The sequence below is a fragment of the Pelobates fuscus genome, chromosome 8 (genome assembly GCF_036172605.1).
Source record: "Pelobates fuscus isolate aPelFus1 chromosome 8, aPelFus1.pri, whole genome shotgun sequence".
In the NCBI taxonomy this organism is placed as follows: Eukaryota; Metazoa; Chordata; class Amphibia; order Anura; family Pelobatidae; genus Pelobates; species Pelobates fuscus.
The window spans coordinates 112,616,752-112,638,191 of record NC_086324.1 but is presented as its reverse complement, the minus strand read 5'-3'; the positions used below and the strand labels follow the sequence as shown (position 1 = coordinate 112,638,191).

General features: G+C 44.8%; 1 protein-coding gene across 1 annotated transcript in view; it reads left to right on the top strand.

The window, feature by feature from the left end:
- METTL22 (methyltransferase 22, Kin17 lysine) overlaps window positions 1–21,440 on the top strand; it is a 388,543-nt gene that overhangs the window by 216,219 nt on the left and 150,884 nt on the right. The window contains exon 7 of the mRNA XM_063429464.1: window positions 638–718. Within this exon, the coding sequence (XP_063285534.1) occupies window positions 638–718 (81 nt within the window). The remainder of the gene's footprint in view (window positions 1–637; window positions 719–21,440) is intronic.

Sequence of the window (21,440 nt, the reverse complement as noted above, 5' to 3'; positions counted from 1 at the left end):
TTGGAATAGCTGGTTCCTGTTTTGCTCTCTGGAGGAGTCTACGGTGGTTATGGTGTCTGCTGCAGTTCTTTGAGTCCTCAGGAAGCGCTAGGAGCATCCTTCAACGGAGGTACCCAGTCGGGGTGCCCGTCGATCCGTTACATAGCCTTTCTACCCTCCTGTGCACTCTTTAGTCCCCCCGTGCCCTTATGTAGCCCCCTCCCCTCCTGTGCCCTCTTTAGCCCCCTACCCTCCTGTGCCCTCTTTATCTACCTCCCTTCCTCTGCACTCTTTTTTAGCCTCTATCCCCTCCGGTGCCCTCTTTTGCGCTTCCCCTTCATGTGCCATCTTTAGCCCCTCTCCCCTCCTGTCCTCTTATGTAGCATTGGATTGGCTGAGATCATCAAGATTGATGATCTCAGTCATGGTGGTGGAATGCGGAAGGCCGGCACGGCGTGGGAGACAGGGTGAGTAAAATCACCATTTTACTGGGATCTAAGGGGCACTGGGGACCAAAATAGTTAAAATATGTAGTGTCAGGAATACGTGCTTGTATTTCTGACACTATAGTGTTCCTTTATGGGTAAACATTTAATGAGAAACACTTGCCTTCATATCATATGATTGTTTTCTTTTTTTATTATTTTCTCTCATTCAGACCCAGCATTTCTATACTCTTGGACTAAAGCGGAAATAAGTGACCTTTATGATGAAACAACTGTCATACTTGCTGCTGATGGTGAGTTTTTCCATCTTAAAGCATGTTAAAAAGGTTCAAGTTGGCAAGCTCTATTGCTGTGAAACAATGCTTTATAATGTTATCAATACACCAATGTTATCGAATGTATTGTGGATGCATACATTTCAGACCATAATCATTAGGCATTTGTGTGTGTGGGCTTTGTTATATATGCTTGAGAGCTGTCTGTGCTGTGTTGGATATTTGTGGTAATTTGTATGTGAGCTGCACATTGTTATGTATGTGTCTGCTCTCTAATGTTAAGTGTGTAAGTTGTAGTAATTGTGTATGCATAGTGAGGGCATTTGTGGTATTGTGGGGGTCTGTTGGTGTTATTTTGGGGGATTGCTGTATATATGGCTGTCTTCAGTGTTTTGTGAGTGTATGGACATTTTTTTTTTTTAAATATATTTTTAATTTAAAAAAATCAAATAGTGTTTGCAAATTATGTTTTGCTTCTCTCTCTCCCCTGCCATTTTTACAGCAAGGTGATTATGCACACTTATTAATTCCTAGTGGTCCTGTGACAGAAACTTTCAGTCTGCAACTTTTATGGGTACAGACCACTTGTCCCTCTCTCTTCCCTACCTTGCACTTTCCATTGCGCCAGAGAGTTGCCATAGCAACCCACTGCAATATTGTCCATGATGGAGAAGCAGTAGAGGGTTAGTTGTGGTGTGATTAAAACCTCACGAGGTGCAGACCATAAGCTCCCTTGCGTTCTCACAGTAGCACTCTGGGCCAGCTGGAAATCCTTTGGCCCATTTGACTTTGTCAGCCTTGTGTGTTATGCATGGCAAACATACCATAGGTTGCTAACCTATGACTTAGGTGAAGGGCTCTGTATGGGAAAATACACTTTCAGCCCTGGTCAGGAATTAAGAATAAGCTGAAAATGAATAGATTTGCAATAAGAAATTGTTGAAGTATAACATTTTAAAGTTTTATAGGAAGTAACGAGCCTAAATTTGTAGGTTCTTCTGGTATGAAGGTTAAGGCTGTTTGACATGTAAAAGTGGACTTATGGTCGGGAGGTAAAAGTGGTATTTTTGGGGAGGAGGTTGACCCTTTCCAACCTGGTTTTAACCCCTTAAGGACCAAACCTCTGGAATAAAATGGAATCACGACGTGTCAGACATGTCATGTGTCCTTAAGGGGTTAAATTGCAGTTTTGTTTTTGATATTAACGTTTTTTGTTTTTTTTTCCTACAAACAGAATAGTGCAGATGAACAAAATTCTTTGTAAGTAAAATTCAGGATTTAAAATAAAAAGCAGAATTTGCAATTCTTACAAAAGCCAAATCCATTTAAAATGTGGTCATATTTTAATTTGGTACTATCCAGTGTCTGGTTTTAAATTAGTAGATTATGCATGTGAATCCCATATAAAACGTAAATTCTATTTGAAATATATGATTTCTTAAGTACCAAACAAATTTATTTAAAATCTTGATTCTCAAATTAAATTTACCTGCCTTTTTTTTTTTTTTTTTTCTTAAACATTTCACCATGATGGCTGACTAGCAAGAGCTGACCAGCTGCCACATGGTTAATCCTTGCACTGCCATACCTGGATTTTTATAATTCAGTTCTGGATTTTCACATTCTGATCCTGGACTAATATTATTCAAATCCGACATTTAGCAATTCAGTTGCATATGAGCAGGCTGAAATCCAAACAAAATTCAGTCTAATTCAGAGTGCTTTTTTGTGAAATCTGTACATTGACAAATGCCCCTAAAAAGACTGAAGTTATTTTTCTAATCTATACTGGAATTATCTGAATTTATTCTAGACTTTAGTCTTAGGGTCTGAATTCAGTGATTAATTGTGTATCTTTGTGCTGTGTATTATTGCTGATAAGTGCTATGTGGCATTTATGTATGTGATGATGCAGACCACTGGAACTGTGTCATCCAGTAGGGATTGTCGCTTGAGACCTGGCGTCAAGTCAGAAACTATATCATCCTAAGGATGCTGGACTCAGTAGAGGAATTTCAATGAAGCGAGACTGAAAGAGTGGTACTAAGCACAGATCCATCTATCTGCATTGCCTTTCAGTATTGCTTTTACAAAGGCACTTGCGACCACAATAAAGAAAACAAAGCGAGGGGGGGGCAGAAAGGACACCCGCTAGAGGAGGGAGTTGCTGGAGGCGGGACATTACAGACACCCGTATGCAGACATATCCATAAAGGCACCCAGGTCAGACATATAGTGGGGAGGGAAAAAATAATGTACACAGGGCATGGGAACGACAGTGCACGACTGCAAGAGTTCAATACACAGATATCTGCTCAGGAGCAATCAGTGATGCCCAGGTTACACCCACATGCTGCTACTGCACAACGCACACACCTGCACGAAAATAGGACCACCCCGGCCCCAGGTCACAGACCCACCCATGCTTGGGAGGACAACCTCAATACCCGCAAGACAACGAGCACCCTACCCCGACATAACTCACAGACTACTCACACACGCACCAGCACCGCACGATACGCAGAACCCACAACCTGTGCTCAAAACAAGGGGCGACATGAAACACTAGAAGCTGCCCACACATAGGCAAACCGAGACCTGCCCCACTACCTGCACACACAGGGGTAGCTTACCCAGATAGCAGTAGGGCCTACACAGGCCGCACTCTCACATTACCCGACAGACACCGATCCCTGTCATTGACGGCCGGACAGACGGCTACCCCCCGGCGCCACTCAAGCACGGCTTGGACACTCCCTTCCGTCAGCCGGTGGCAAACGGGGGATACCCGCGTACCCCAAAGGGTTGGGACTAAAAGGTACCCTCAACTGAGCAGAGTACTCCCATCCAGGAGTAGTCCCGGACACCGGACCTTACCACCAGGACTTCAGTCCACTGACCCGACAATAACTTAGGTCCCTTGGAGACCACAACACAGACACACGCACACACACCTCATTCCTCCTCCCCCTCCCCTTGTGTTGTGTTTTTTTTTTTTTTTTTTCCCTTTCTTACCTCTCCCTCTTCTTCTCCTCCCCTCCTCTTTTCCTCTTTCCCACTCCCCCGGTCTCCCCCTCCCCCCCCCCATATTCCGCCCGCCAAAGATGCCCCGGAGGGCCGCGCCGGCCATGGGCGATGCTCCCTACGTTGAGGAGGACCTGAACGTCCTCTCATACAATGTTCGGGGCCTCAACATTCGAGAGAAGCGATCACGACTCTTGCGGGACCTGAAAATATACCGCGCATCGGTGGCTTTCTTACAAGAGACGCACTTTCAAGAGAACCGAACACCATCCCTGCGAGACCATAACTACCCACTAGGATTCTTCAGCAACAATCCTCTCCGCCGCACACTGGGCGTGGGCATCCTGTTTTCCAGAAGGATCCCATTTGTTGAAAGGGACACGCTTAGATGCCCCCACGGCAGATACATCTTTACGAAAGGGACCATCCAGGATCAGGCATACACCTTCGCGACTCTATACGCGCCCAATGCCAACCAATTCGGATTCCTCCGCTCGGCACTGACGACCCTGATGGGATTCGCGGATGGCACCCTGATCATAGGAGGAGATCTCAATCTTCCGCTCCATCATCAGGACTCCACAGCAAACCCAGCACAGTAGACACCCAATAGACACTCACGGACAGTACAACTGCTTCACCATCACCAACTCACAGACTTAGGTCCCTTGGAGACCTAATAACTTAGGTCTCCACCCCACCGCAAGGGACTACACGCTCTACTCCACGACGCACGCCACCTACACCAGGCTTGATTACTTCCTCCTACCATATCTCAACCTGCCTCTCCTAGTGGAATCGGAAATCCTGCCCATGACGTGGTCGGACCATAATCCCATCTGCATACGAATCAAGTCACCCCTGTTCCGACCCCGCTAGGTGTCTTGGCGGCTCAATTAATCAATCCTTACAGACCCTAACCTGGTTACCGAGACTAAACAAACTATCCAAGACTACTTTATTTTAAACGAAACAGAAGACGTGTCGCCCCTGCTATGCTGGGAGGCACATAAAGCGTTACTCCGGGGACACTCGGAGATGAAAAAGGCATACAACCAGACGATAACAGACCTCAACAAGGAAATTGCAGAACTGGAATATCATCATAAGCGTACACTGAACCCCTCGACATATCGAGACCTCCTTCTCAAGTGCACCCACCTCACCGAACACTTGAACCAAACAATCCAACGCTCCTACCAACACTTCCAACACCGGGTATATGAACATGGAAACAGGTGTGGGAGACTTCTGGCAACACTACTAAAAAAAGGCAGGAACCACCTGTATGTACCCAAGATTCGAAGTGCCACGGGGCAAATATGCTACCCAACCAGATCTCGGCAGCGTTCACCCGATACTATGAGGACCTCTATAATCTGAAACCAGAAACAAAGGCCAGTGCGACGCCTCACAAAGGGGAAGCCATCCGCGCATACCTTGACACAGCAGGATTGAAACAAATAGCAGCCCCAGAACGGGATGAGCTGGAGGCCCCTATCACCATGGAGGAGCTGACCTACGCACTGAGAAAGGCTAAGACGGGGAAGGCACCAGGGCCAGACAGACTGCCTCTGCTGTACTATAAAACATTCATGCCAGATCTCCTACCGAAATTACATTCAGCTCTAAATTCGATCTTGGATGGAGCAACCCCCTCGACCCAGTTCACGGCGGCGAACATCACTCTCCTCCCAAAAGAGGGTAAGGACCCAACATCATGTGCTAGCTACTGCCCGATCTCAGTCCTGGATGTGGACGTCAAGCTCCTGGCAAGCGTGCTGGCTGGCCGCCTGGCGCCTTTGCTTCCGGACCTGGTCCACCCAGATCAAACAGGGTTCATCCCAGGGAGAGAGGTTAGAGATAACACCATACGGGCACTGAACCTGATCTCCGTAGCCGCGCGATCCAAACAGCAGACCCTAATCCTCTCCACGGACGCCGAAAAGGCTTTCGATAGGGTCAACTGGGAATTCCTCTTCGAAACCCTACGAGGCCTAGGCATCGGCCCCAAATACATACAATGGGTTCAGACGCTATACAGTGACCCGATGGCGAGACTCCGTATCAATGGGGCCCTCACAGACCAATTCCGAATACGCAATGGAACACGTATCCCCATTCTCCGCCCCAGACCGCCCCGTCAGCACCACCGGTGGCCGGCTCTCCTCGGTTCCTTGTATGCTCCTCCCTAAATTCTGATGTAGTCAAAAGGGATACGAAGTCGTCTGAGGTGACATATTTCATCCAGTAGAACCACCTCTTCGTGTATTTTTCCTTTGCCGCTGCTGTGGTTGCCTTCAAGTCTTCATATTTCCAGGTGTCCTCCACCTCTTCCACCCATCGTCTGAGCGGGGGGGTGCGTGGTTGCTTCCAAAAGATAGGGACTGTTATTTTCGCTGTGTTGAGAAGCCTAGGTATCACTGATCGTTTATATACCTGTGTGGGCATCGTCGTGTGGTGCAGCAAGAAGGGGGCCGGCGTCATTGGGAGGCATTCCTCCGTAGTTTCGGTGATTACTCGTCCCACCGTTTCCCATAATGGTCTAATGAGAGTGCAGTCCCACCAGAGGTGTAAGAACGTTCCGGTCTCTCTTCCACATCTACAGCATGCGACCGATTTTGAGCTGTCTCTGGTGTGAAGGTCCGCTGGAGTGACGTACCACCTCGTGAATAGTTTATATGAGGTTTCCTGGAGCCTCGCTGAGCCGGGGGTCTTCTGGATGAGTGTAATTATTTTATCCCAGTCTGCGTCTGTGAGTGGCTCCTCGAGGTCCTCTTCCCATCTCCGAATGCATGGCGGTGCCAGTAGGTACCGTCCGTTTGCCAGCGAGGTGTATATTTGAGAGATCGCCCTGGGGGTGGTATGTCCGTTCTGCATAGGGTTTCGAACTCCATACATTCCCGTATAAGGCTCGGTTGTTGGGGGATCGAGCGCGTGTAGCGCCGTATTTGTTCACGCGCTATAGTGTGCAATAGGGTATGTCTTTGGTCCGGAAATAGGGTGGTTATTGGGTGTATTGCGCCCATCTACTATCCGAAGCAGCGCGTTGTTGAGCCCTGATTGCAGGGTTGGGCCCATGTCTCCTGCTGGGAAATCTGGGTTACCTCTGGGTTACCTCTGAGGGGAAATAGGGGACTCGAGTCCGTCGTAAGATAGAATTTGGGGCCTTTTTGGTGCCAGATCCTGAGTGTGGTCTTCACAAACGGGTTCACGTGTTGTACGCGTCGGCTAGCTTCCTTAGTGAGCCAGGGTAGGGCTCTCAGGTTGCAGTTAGTGCTGTCCTCTTCCAGTTGGATCCATGGTTTTCCTCGCGGCTTGGTTGACCAATTAATGATCCGTGTGAGGTGGGTTGCGATGTAATACTTCTTGAAATCAGGGAGGGCTAGACCCCCTTTGAGTTTCGGGAGAGTCAATTGGGAGTGGGCTATTCGGGGGGGTTTGCCTTTCCATATGAAGTGCCTGACTGCCGCTTGGATGGATGTAAAGAAGCTGTTTGGTGCCGCGACCGGTACGGTTTGGAAAACGAATAAGAATTTTGGGAGAAGAGTCATCTTCACCGCGTTGATGCAGCCTGTCCAGGATATGTAGTATGCGTTCCAAGCCTGTAGTTCTGCCTGCGCAGTCTTGAGGAGTGGCAGGAAATTGTGTGTGTACAGGTCTGCGTGAGCCACACCCCTAGGTATTGCATCTTGGTGGTGCACCAGCGGAAGGGAAAGCGGCGCCTGAGTGTCTGCGCTTGGGTGTGTCCAACGTTGAGGTTTAACATTTCAGATTTGGTATAATTGATACGTAGGTTGGAGACGTTGCCATATGTTTCGAATTCCGTCATGATCTTTCGCAGTGTCGTAGCCGGGTGTTGTACGATGAAGAGGAGGTCGTCCGCATAGGCCAGGACTTTGTGGTGTGAGTGACCTATGCTGAGTCTGCGCATCTCCTCGTTGCTTCTGATGTTGTTAAGGAATGGCTCCAGGGTCAGCGCGAAGAGCAGGGGAGATGGGGGGCAGCCTTGACGTGATTTATCTGCAACACATAAGAAAAAGTAGGGACAATTTTTTCTTATGTATTTGGTAATCTTGACAAAGTGCAAAGTGTGGAGCTTAAGACAACACTTCATTTGTCAATATAGTAGAGCTTGCCTTAAATTCCACCCTTTGTCAAGAATTGTCAGACAGGAAAGAAACACAAGACAAAGTAGTCCCTACTTGGCTTTATGTTTTAACCCTTTCCCAACCAATTACTTACCAGGTATGTCCGCCAAAAAACAGTCGGTAACGACTACGTACAAATCTGGTATGTCATTTAGTAAATAGCCACTTACCTAATCGCTGGAGATCCCCCTCTGGCAATCGCAATCCTGGGGTGTGCTTGCGAGCTCAGGCAGACCCCCACTACCTGATCCGGCCTTCCCGGGCCATGTGATCGCGGGGTCCTCGCGATCACATGGCCGGAATAGCCGGCTTGTGCAGTCCCTGCAGGGGGCCTGCCTGAGCTCTCAGACAAGCCCCCTACTGCCTGAAAAAAGTTTAAAAAGTTAGTGAAAGTTAAATAAAAGTTTGTAAAGTAAATTTTAATATTAATTATACATATATTAATATTAAAATACACTTAAAATGACGTTAGTTATATAAATATATATAATATATATATATATATATATAAAATAAAAATAAATACATTTTTAAAAAATTAAACATTACAATTAAATTAAAAAAAAAAAAGATGAAGCGGTTTAAATTTGTTCTAACTGTATTTTGATATTAATATACATATATATTTGAATAAAAATACATTTAGAATTGACCATCAATATTAGCCTGTGTGCAACCTCTACATAATCTAGATAAACGTCCATCCAAAGCTTGTACTTATAAGACATCTAATCCAAAAGTCACCAGTGTCAACATCAAGTTCAGCCTTCCTCACATATGTTTTTGCTGTTGATCCAAAAGAAGGCAAAAAAAACTATTCTGAAGCGCTTCCAATTTTGCCACAAACAAGGAAAAAAATTCCTTATAGTAGTGATGGATTGCACCTAAACGGGAGAGGGTCTGCAGTGCTGGGGGATAGGATGGCTAGAAGGTTGGAGGAGATTTTAAACTAGTAGTGGGGGGGAGCGTCATAGCAATCTACAAAATGTAGATAGGACAGAAAGGAGATGGGCTTTAGCACAGTATAAGGTGGGTGGAGACGGGGGGAGGGGCAATCTCCGAACAGAGAAGCTATGTAATGTTGATAATTCACAAAATATACAAGTGACGCATGATATTAAATGTATGCTTACTAATGCAAGGAGCCTAAATAACAAAATGGGGGAACTAGAGGCATTAGTATACATTAAACAATATGATATAATAGGCATAACTGAAACATGGTGGGATGAGACACATGACTGGGCAGTTAACTTAAATGCGTACATGTTATTTAGGAAGGATAGGAAAAACAAGAAGGGTAGTGGGGTATGTTTGTATGTCAACCATGCAAATGGAATGCGATGAGGAAAATGTGGAAGCTTTATGGGTAAATATCTGCTTGGGGGAAAAGAAGGGAAACCAACTATTGGTTGTTATATGTTATATACCACCTAATGTTAATATTGACGAGGAACAACAGCTGTTTGAGCAAATTGAGAGAGCTGCAAATCTGGGTAACGTTAATTATTGGAGATTTTAATTACCCGGACATAAATTGGGACAGAGGGACTAGTAGCTCAGCAAAGGGAATTAGGTTTTTAAACTTGTTAAATGAGACCTTCATGTCACAACTTGTACAAGCACCAACTAGAATGGACGCTTGTCTGGACCTGGTTTTAACAAACAACGTTGATATTTTGACCAACATTCAAGTAGGTGAGCACTTGGGAAATAGTGATCACAATATAGTGTCCTTTGAAATAAACTCAAAAAAACAAAAGCACATGGGGTATACTTAAACATATAATTTTAAATAGGCCAATTTCAATAAGTTAAGGGAAGCTTTACAATATATTGACTGGCATAAACTCTTTAGTGAAAAGAACACTGAGGATAAATGGATCATCTTCCAACAAATATTAGAAAGGTACATTTCTCAGTATGTACCAGTGGGAAATATATATAAAAGAAACAAATTAAAACCAATGTGGCTTAGTAGAGAAGTAAAACAAGAGATTAAAAATAAGAAAAGGGCATTTAAAGCATTTAAATCTGACAAATCAGATGCATCTTATAAAAGATATAAGGAAGCAAATAATGCGTGCAAAAAGGCAATGACCCGTGGCGTAATGAGGAGGGGCTGATGCCACGAGTCCCTAATGAGCACGCCGAGAGAGCGGTGAACTTCCCGGGCCGTCTAAAGTAAATAACCGGGGCTTCGCCGTTATACTGACCAGATTTGCCGGTGTGTTTTGGTCCACGCTGAGCGGACGCTGACGTTAAGCCGAGCTGAGCTGTTGTTCGGGGGTCTAGTTGGAGGAGAGAGGCGGAGGCCGCTTACATTGTGGGGTCTGACTGCAAAATCCAATTATGACCTAATAAGCATAAGGTTTGCCTTGCTTATGATAAGGTTTGCCTTGCTTATGATCGGGGGGGGGGGGGGGGCTCGTCCACCCTTATGTGAATCTGTGCGGTAATCCCAGGATCCGGCTATGATGGCGATCCGGGCCATGTGAGGTGTGCCTGCATATGGACTATGGCATTAAGCAACCAGCGGGAACAGAAAAAGCTTAAACAGAACAGTGTGCATTAATCAAAACAGTATGCAATAACAATGGGTCCGGTTTGTCCGGGGTAGGTGGTTTCGTTAGTCAGGTCCCTGAGTCCTTGCGTGGGGTGCGAGGGGTGAATGGTCTTGTGGTGGCTGGATCTCCCATCTGGGATAGTCCTGTCTGAGCAGGTGTCTGGGTGGTATCTGGGAGTCCCAGGCGCGTGGCTAATGCAAGGATGTCCGCCTCTGATGTGCCTCTGTGAGTAGTCCCGTTGTGGGTGATCAATAGTACCCTCGGCAGTCCCCATCTGTATTGTATGTTCGCCGTCCGTAGGCGGCTTGTTAGGTGTTGGAGCGATCTCCGCCAGTGCAGTGTTGCTCTGCTCAGGTCCTGGAAAAACAGCAAGTGGGAGCCTTCAAATGGTAAAGGAGTTTTGCCTCTCACTGCTGACATTATTGCTGCCTTGTCTTGGGAAGTGCTGCATCGCAGTATGACATCTCTTGCCTCCGCTGTGACTCCGCTGTGACTGCGTTGTTCCCCGCCGGTAGGTGAAAAGCGCCCTCCAGAGTGACTTTCCGGGCCATGGTTGGAGGCAGTATTGTGGCTAGAAGTCGCCTTGTGTATTGAGGGAGCTCCTCTGGGGAGATGTCCGTCCGCACTCCTCTGAGTTTAATGTGGTTGCGGCGCAGGCGGTCCTCTTGGGTGGCCACCTGCATCGCCAGCACCTGGTGGGCTGCCTGCAAGGACTGCAGGGTATCGGTGAGGTTTGACACTCCACTGTTTAATGTCTGAATTTCCCCCTCCATTGCATTCATACGCTCTGTGGTTTGGCGTACCTCTGTTTTCAGGGTTCCGAGGTCCGCGGCCAGCAGGGATTGTATCTCCTGCATCCAGTGCTGCAGGTCTTGTTTTGTGGCGTAGGTGTCGTCCCTAGAGCTTCCATGTGCCGGGGATGTGTTGGTTTGCGTGTCCTCTACCCCTGTCTCAGGTGAGTGGGCTTTCTGCTGCTGAGCGGGGGAGGCCTCTGTGGTGGCCATCTTGGACGGGGCCTGTCTCTGTAACATCTCCCCAATGTTCGGCTGGTCTGCCGCCGCTGCCTGTTGCAGTTTCTGCGTGCGGCGCCCCATGGTTGCAGAGATGTCTCTAGGTGTTGGGGTGGCTGTCTCCTCCCAGGCTGGGTGGTAGTATGCCCCTAGGCCGTCTAGGAGAGTCTCCAGGCCGTGGCTCGCGGGCTTGAGGTAGGCCCGGTTGTACCGTTTCGCCTTTCCCGACCTAGTTTGTTGGAAAAAAGGCATCGGTCGGTTCAGCACAGTTCCCCCAGTCTCGTAATGTGCTTATATTGGTTGTGCGGGTAATGGTGTTCGGGATAGTTGCAATTTAGGTGTCGCAAGCTTGGGAGCCGATGGAGACCAAAACTCTATTTGTTAATCCACTCCCAGCACTTCGTCCAGACAGTTGCTTTTTTACTTGATTTATGTTTATTCAACATCAATTCCATTTTAATCTGGAGCTTAAGCTGGGCTCTAACTTGATCCCAAGGGACGTCCCTATAATTTTTCCAACTTCTCGCAATCACAATTTTGGCAGCTAAAAAAAAAAAAAAAAAGATGAACAAGAATAATTTTCAACTCATATGCCATTGCCGGACAGTTTAGATGAAGCAAGACGACCCCTGGAAAGAGACTCAACTCAAGGTTCAGATCTGCGGACACAAACCTTTGGATATTAGACCACAATTTGTTCAATTTGTTGCACTCCCACCAAATATGCTTGAAAGTACCTGTAGCTGTGCCGCATCTCCAACATTAATGACTTGTTGTGGGGTACCTTTTATTCAGTTTATCTGGTACTAAGTACCATCTGTTTAGAACCTTGAAATGGGTTTCCAATAAATTTAACGAGTGTATATTCAATCAAACAATCTGATAATTGATAACACTGCATATTGGTAGAAGAGCAAATAAAAGTAAGGGCTGCGCCTGATAAAACTAGGTGAATAGTCCAGATAAAATAAGTAGATAAAAGAAATAAAGTCTTATCTAGAGACGTCTATTGAGGTCGTGTTGTATGGCAGTATTCAGTCCAGAACAATTTGTCCTTGTTATGTTCTTCCTTATGGATCAGCTCATATGCAAGAGACAAAAGATATATAGGGAACCAAATAGTGTAGTATGTTTGATAGTAAAGGTGGTGAAAATATAAAAATCTTGAATGCAAACTCACATTTAAAAGAGCTAAAACCTGCTCTGGTGTGAAAGGTGTGCAGCGGTTTAATCCCCGCTTATAGGATATTAGGTGAATTTCCTTCGTCTGTGATCTGTTTCCTCCATCCGTGGTATGGGAAACACTCGGGTAGAAAGAAACAGCCAATAGTGTTCATTGTGTAAAACACTTTCGAATAAAATAATAAGATAAAATGGGTACTCACAAGATAGGAGCAGATCTACTGCTCCTTGATGATAGCGTTGGTGGTATGATCCCCACCTAGGATTACTTGGAGTCCGGTGTGATAAAAGGATGCCAGGTAAAAAGTAGATTAATGTGTATTAAAAGATAAATAGTACAATTAAAAGTAACCAAATATACTTTAATATAATAAAATACACAATATAATAACCATAAACGCGTTTCGCCAATACGGCGTTATCAATATGGGAAAAGAACCTAATACCTGGCAAAAGAATCAATAAATGGCAAACACAATCCTTTGAAATTGGCGCCAAAATGTAGGTAACCAATCACAGAAAGGGTTGAGATTGATATAACAAAAAAAACAAAAAAATTACAGTATATCAAAATAGAAATACATAATAGCAGTTTAAATATATACATACATATTTAAAACGAACAAGATATGTGCATAAAATGAGAAAATAAAAAGATTGGAGCGCGATCACGTGATCGGCATAGAAACAGCAGGGCTTGCTGGAAAATGTAGTAGGACGCCAGCGAGCACTGCGCAGCTGCCGGCGTCTTAGTAGCAACATGTAAATTCAGTGAACCCAAAAGTGATTGTAGTTCTTTACGGTTGCAAGACCCCCTGTGTATGTAGTGGCTAATGTCGTGTAGGATGTGATCAATCTTTGTTCTAGGGAGGCTGGCCATCATTGTTGCTGAATCCAGCAGAATACCCAGAAAGTTTATGATTGTGTCGGGCCCTTCAGTTTTGGTGGGTGATACGGGGACACCGAGTGCGGTGAATAGTTTGACAGCTTCGTCTAGACTATGCGGGGGGTTGGTATTGCCCTCGATGAACAGAAAATCATCTAGGTAGTGTATCACATTTTGGCACCTGCAGGTATTAAGGAGGAGCCAACACAAAGCTTCTGCGAACGTGTCGAAAATCCTTGGACTACTCTTGGCCCCAAAAGTGAGTTTTGTGAAAAAGTAGTAGGCGTCTTGCCACTTAACTCCATGCAGGTGCCATAAAGAGGGGTGTATAGGTAACAATTTAAAAGCATTGACTATATCCGTCTTGCTAAGCCAGGCCCCCAACCCTGCTGACCTGATAGCTGCAATAGCGTGGTCAATGGTGGAGTATTGTAGGGAAAACTCTTACGATGGAATCAATGAGTTTAGGCTGGGGATGGCTGAAGAGTGGGGTGCGGATAGGTCAATGATAAGCCTTAGTTTCTCAGAATTTTTGCTGGAAACCAGCCCGATAGGGTTAGTTCTCCAGCTGGAAAAGGGGGGTTTACAAAAAGGCCCGATGAGAAATCCCTGGTCCACTTCCAGTTGTAGCAAGGTAGTGACATCAGTAGGGTTATTTGTGGCTGACTGTAAATTGTGACACTCTAAAACCCCTGTTGGCATGTGAATGAGCCCTGTGTGAAAACCCTGGGTGAGACCTGTGCATACAAATTCCACCAGGTGTTTGGATGGGTGAGTGGACAGCATATGATCAAGTACAGGAACGTTCACTGGAGACAAATAAGGTTTCTGGAACATTTTATTTGGGCACATAGATTTCGCATGTGCCCGGAAACAGTGTGAGCATACGTGCAATAAGCGGCAAGCGCTGTAACCGCAGGAGCACTGATTGAAATTATTGCAAATTTGTGATTTGCCTAGGTACACTACCGGCCGACCCAATTTGTCTCTGGTCTGTTTCTCAGCTTTAACCCCTTAAGGACACACGACATGTGTGACATGTCATGATTCCCTTTTATTCCAGAAGTTTGGTCCTTAAGGGGTTAAGGGGATGCTGTAAGGATGCGCTGGGAGCGCTGTCCGGGCAGAGTGGGCACAAATAAGCTGTGTGAGCGGGTGACGTACATATGGCACAAGCTGGTGTCCTAAGCCCCGCGAAGTGTCTGAGGAACAGCTCGTTGTCCAGTTGGCTCCAATCCATCTGGATGCCATACTGGGACAATGTGGCTGACACTTTTGATGAAAAGGACTTGTGATAGTCATAAAAAGTATAACCGCCATACTTATTACCCAGGTCCACAGGTTATGCATATATAGGTCCAGTTCCTCTCTCCTATGGGGATGAACTGTGCACAGAATATCCCGAAAGATACCGAAAGATAGAACAAAATCGGGAATGGTCAATTTCTTACTGAGTCTGGGGTCTCTGGGGGCCCTTCCATGACATCCTGGGATGCAATGAGCAATGACCAAGTTAACGTCCTTGCCCTCTAGGATGTTATAGCTGTGGGTATGACTGGGGCTGCTTCAGTAAGAGGCCCAGGAGGCTCTATGGGGGAGCTGCGTGCTTCCAGCCTTTCCAGCCTGTCGTTGACCTTCCCCATAGAAGAAATTAGGGAGGCAACCATAGCATGGAGAATCGGATTTTGAGAACTACTAGTGCCTTCCCCTGCGTCCGTATTAAGGCTGTCGGTTCTAAGCAATTTAAACAGTTCTGCTTTCCTGGCAGTGGCTGGGATACTGCGTCTGCGTAATTCAGCTGTGATGCGTGGGATAGTCCATGATCTGATGGACGAGGGACTTCCCATGCCGTCCTTGAGTGTCGGGGTAAGTGACCTAGCCGGGGTGCTAGGGACTGACATATCCTTGCAGGGACATACTGAAAGTAATAATAGGCATTGTTGGTGGTTTGGTTGGGATTTAGCCGGTGGCTAGCTAGTGCCATATGGCGAAAAGATTTGTTCTAGGTTTTGTGATGGGTGAGGCCCTGCTAGTGCCAAGTGGCTAGGGAGGCTCTATCTATGAGTTGGCGCGAGGGGTGTGGTAAGCTGCCCGGTGATGGGATGTTGCCTCTCCATGGGTAAGCAGGGAGGGGAGGGGAAGGGGGGGTTGGTGGTGACCAGTGTCGCCCTCTCTATATATAGTTTGCGAGGTGGCTAACTATGATTTAGCCCGAGGGGCGTATCGTACCTCGAAGTGGAGGATGGGAGTTGGCCTCGCGGACCGCAAATCAACATACCTGCAAAAATTGAGTACTGGTTCTGTGTAAGAGAATTTCAGATGTCTCTTGAGTAGGGGGTGGGGGGTTAGCTTAGGTGACCAGTCCGAGGGTATTCGGATTCCTGGGGGTATGAAAATCTAGATAAGGTATTCTTGTCGGATGTACACGTAAGATTGTATAACTGAAACGTAGTCAGTGTTTAGGGTTTGACTGCAGTTATTGCTGACCCCCTTCAGACACTTGTTCCCTGAAAGTTACATATTTTATGGAGGATATATATATATATATATATATATATATATATATATATTTAGTCCAGACTCTGGCACTCAACCCCAAATAACCATATATGCAATGTATATTACCAGGGTGCCTCCAGGCCAGTAGATAGAAGGTAAGAATCAGGAGCACTCGCTTGGATTTTTCAACAGTGGATAAAGTGTTTAATCACAACTTCAACATCAACGTTTCGACCCTTCAGGGTCTTTATCGAGATCAACATCTTGATAAAGACCCTGAAGGGTCGAAACGTTGATGTTGAAGTTGTGATTAAACACTTTATCCACTGTTGAAAAATCCAAGCGAGTGCTCCTGATTCTTACCTTCTATATATATATATATATATATATATATATATATATATATATATATATATATATATATATATATATATATATATATATATATATATATATATATATATATATATATATATATATATATATATATATATATATATATATATATCTCAAGATAGCACTCCCAGGACTTGTAAGTCAAAAAATAATAAAACTTAACTTTTAATCAGCTTGCAAAAAATCGACGTTTCAGTCTGTTAACCACAGACTGAAACGTCGATTTTTTGCAAGCTGATTAAAAGTTAAGTTTTATTATTTTTTGACTTACAAGTCCTTGGGAGTGCTATCTTGTTTTCTTTTTCTGTATTTTGCTGGACAAGCACCGGGCAAGCATACCTTGGAAGTGGAGTGCAGGATTATTTTTCTTGTTTTTTATATATATATATATATATATATATATATATATATATATATATATATATATATGTGTGTAGCTATTTCCAGGGGTTATTATATACCAATTAAAGTTCAATAATAAGCAGCTTGTATAATAACCTCTAAATCCCTGTAACAAAATGCATACACCATTGTCACTATAATGCTTAAACAGTATTCTATATGCAGTCTTATACGGAATTTAACATGATATATGACTCAAAATAACAGCCTGTGATTGCCATCATTACACAGCCCAAACCCCCTTCCAACTTAACCTAGATTAATTGTAAGGGGTTAAATATGGACAAATGTGATGTGCCGTAACAGGAGACCGGAAGGGAAGGATGCCGGAAAGTATGCTGTTCGTCTAGACCAACGAAGGTAAGTGAGGTAAAGGGGGGAGTCCCTTAACCCCTTAAGGACACATGACATCTGTGACATGTCATGATTCCCTTTTATTCCAGAAGTTTGGTCCTTAAGGGGTTAAATAGGTCTATAGCCCCTCCCACAACTTCAGGCCATGCCTTCCTATATAGATATATATATACACACACATATATATATATATATATATATATATATATACACACATTATATATATATATATATATATATATATATATATACACACATTATATATATATATATATATATATATATATATATATATATATATATATATATATATATATATATATATATATGCCTGATCCTGATGAAAGTTCCAGAGGGAACTGAAACGTTGATCTTTTAATATGGAAAATTAATAAACTAAGTTTTATCTTTATCAAGTCCGTGAGTGCTGATCACTTTCTACAATTATATGCTATTCCCTGGAACAACCCGGCCAACATTTACTGAGAGCGTGAGTGCAAGGATTTATCTACTTTCACATATATATATATATATATATATATATATATATATATATATATATATATATATATATATATATATATATATATATATATATATATATATATATATATATATATATACACACATATATATATATATATATATGTCAGGGCTCCGCGGGCAGCGGTGAGGGGAGGCTGCAATCCTCTCGCAGCACTCACCCTCGGTCCGTCGCTGCCCGCGGTCCCCCCTCTTCTTACCGGTCGGCGAGCGGCATCCTCTCCCTTTGACACGCCGCTCGCGTCCTCTTCTCCTCCTCCCAGCAGCAGCATGTCTAACGCTGCACGCTGGGAGCCGGCACTGGTATCAGTACGCCGGGGTCGCTCACGTGACCCGGCGTTAAAGCGACAGTGCAACAATCACAGTGGGGGGTATAGATATCCCCCACGTGTGTTTGTTAATTCTGATTGGAAGTTATCCAATCAGAATTAAGACAAGGATATATATATACTTACCTTTCCTGTCTCTCAGTGCCCTGTTGTGGTCTTTGCTTTATAGTATTGATTCTGAACGTGTGCTTTCTGGTTACGTACTCTCTGGCTTGTTATACTGACTTTGTGACTTTCTCCTACCCTTTGACCTCGGCTTGTTTCTCGTTATTCTGTTTTCTGGTTCCCCTTACTTGGTTTGTCTCCTGACTATTCTGTGTGTGCTTAGCCCGGCCACTCTAATGACCAGTACTGCACACTTTCTGTGTGTGTGTGTCTGTGTGTGTGTTAGCGTGTTGGGTTCCCCAAATCGTGACATTACAACAGGGCCATAATGGAACCTGCTGACATACCCCAGCTCCTAGTTAATCAGGAGGCTAGAATGGATGGCTTGGACCACCGTATGGATCAGTTTGCTCAAGCTTTGCAGACCATACTGGCTCGTACTGCACACTTGCAGCCTGCCGTCCAGGAGGTGGCTGCTGCTGTGCCCGAACCCATTGCCACTCCAGCACCCGTCCCTGCTCATGTAGTCCATATGACACCGCCACAGCGCTATAGTGGTGACCCAGCTTTGTGTTGTGGTTTCCTCAATCAAATCGACATCCATTTGGTGATGAATCCACGTTCCTATCCCACCGACAGATCCAAAATTGCCTTTTTGATAAACCACCTGTCCGGGAGAGCTTTAGCATGGGCAAACCCCATGTGGGAGAATATGTCTCCTATGTCCTTTGCAGATTTTTTGTCAGCATTCAAACGCACGTTTGATCAACCCGGTAGGGTTGCCTCTGCTGGCAAAGCTCTGCTTAGAGTTCGACAGGGTAACAGATCTGTAGCGGATTATGCTATTGAATTCCGCACTCTAGGAGCTGAAGTGGTTTGGATTAACGATGCCCTCGTAACAACCTTTCAGGAGGGCTTGGCCACTTACATACTGGATGAAATAGCATCCAGGGAACTGCCTATCCTTATGATGATGTTATAGACTATGTAATCCTCATTGATAACCGCATAGAGAGAGACGTAGTCAAAGACGGCTGGATACACGAGTGTTACCTGCTCTACCCAGTACTGCATTACTAGCGTTACCCGCTCTTAGGCAACCATCCCCCGAACCCATGCAATTGGGTGCTACGGGGTTAACTGAGGCTAAAAGAACGTATCGTAGAAGGGAGGGGTTATGTCTTTATTGTGGAAAGAGGGGGCACCACTGTAATACCTGCCCTAAATTACAGGGAAACTCCAGCACCTAAGGCCTAGAGAGGGGTCGGCCTCGGGTGTTATGACTTTGTCCCCTCATGTGTCCATCTCCAGACCGTTTATTATGGTTTCTCTTTTGGTCAATAAAACCACTATAACAACTAAAGCCTTGATCGATTCAGGTGCGGCAGACAACCTTATGGATGAGAACTTTGCCAAAACCTGACTTTGATCCGAAAGGCCACACCCTTGGCCGTTGAGGAAATAGATGGTAGACCACTTGAGAAGCCTCTGGTGTCCCATGAAACCCAAGATATAGTTATGTCTGTGGGTGCTTTACACAAGGAAAGGTTAACCTTCCAAATAATTGACTCCCCTACTGCTTCCATCGTTCTGGGTTTTCCCTGGTTAGTTAAACACAACCCAGTACTTGATTGGGGTTGTTTAGACATACTCTCCTGGGGGGAATCCTGTCAACGAGACTGTATGGCCCATGTACGTCCCGTTTGTTTACTCAACGTGCCCACAGCTAAACCACTTTCTGTTTCTGTCCCTTCTGTGTATGCTGACCTTGCATTGGTTTTCGAAAAAAGGGAGGCAGATAAGCTACCTCCACACCGTGAGTATGACTGTGCCATAAAACTATTACCGGGTACTATGCCTCCTATGGGTAAGGTCTACCCTCTTTCTGAAAAAGAAAACCAAGTCATGGAGGAGTACATACGGGAGGCCTTAGGTAAAGGTTTTATTAGAAGGTCCTCCTCTCCTGCTGGTGCTGGTTTCTTTTTTTGTGGCTAAGAAGGAGGGCGATTTGAGACCGTGTATAGACTACAGAGCTCTAAACAATATAACGATTAAAAATGCCTATCCGATCCATGTCATTACTGAGTTGTTTGATCGTGTCAAAGGTTCTAAATATTTTACAAAACTAGACTTCAGGGGGGCTTATAACCTTGTTCGTATCAAGGAGAACGATGAATGGTAAACGGTGTTCAATACACGTAGTGGGCATTACGAGTATCTGGTCATGCCTTTTGGATTGTGTAATGCTCCTGCCGAATTTCAGGATCTCATAAACGATGTCCTTAGAGATCTACTGCATGTCTGTGCCGTAGTCTACCTTGATGACATACTTGTATATTCTCCGGATTTGAAGACACATCATACTCATGTTAGGATGGTGCTTAAGAAGTTGTTGCAGAACGGTCTTTATTGTAAATTAGAAAAATGCTTATTCGGCCAAACTTCTGCACAATTCCTGGGTTATGTTATTTCTGAACAAGGATTCAGCATGGATTCTTCTAAATTGGAAGCTATACTGTCCTGGCCCCTTCCCCAAGGACTTAAGGCAATACAGCGATTTATAGGGTTTGCCAATTATTATAGAAAGTTTATTAAAAACATATCATCCATTATTTCCCCTATCACTAAACTAACTAAAAAAGGTTTACACCCCAGGGTTTGGAATCCTAATGCTATTGTGGCCTTCGAGACACTTAAAAAGGCATTTGCCACTGCCCCTGTGTTACACCATCCTGATCCTTCCCTTTGTACTGGAAGTAGATGCCTCTGAATCAGGTATAGGAGCAGTGTTGTCACAAAGACAATCGTATGACGAACCCCTCCTTCCTTGTGGTTACTTTTCTAAACGCTTGTCAGAGTCTGAAAATAATTACGACGTCGGGAACAGGGAATTATTAGCTATAGTGATGGCATTTAAAGAATGGAGGTACTTGTTAGAAGGAGCTAGACATAAGATTCTGGTTATAACCGATCATAAAAATCTATCCTATATCGCAGACGCTAAAAGGTTATCCTCTCGACAAGCTAGATGGTATTTATTTCTCTCACGTTTTCATTATATAATCACATACAGGCCTGGATATCGAAATATCAAGGCGGATGCTATCTCCCGCCAGTACGAACCTGTAGATTCTATTACTTCCACTCCTGAGCTCATTGTACCCACATCTAATATAATAGCTACTACTCGTTATTTCGTCTCTTTTTCTTGATGGTATCAAGTCATACCAATCCCAAGCACCCCCTGAGACTCCTATTGGTAAGCTATACGTGAAAGTAAAAGACAGAAGTT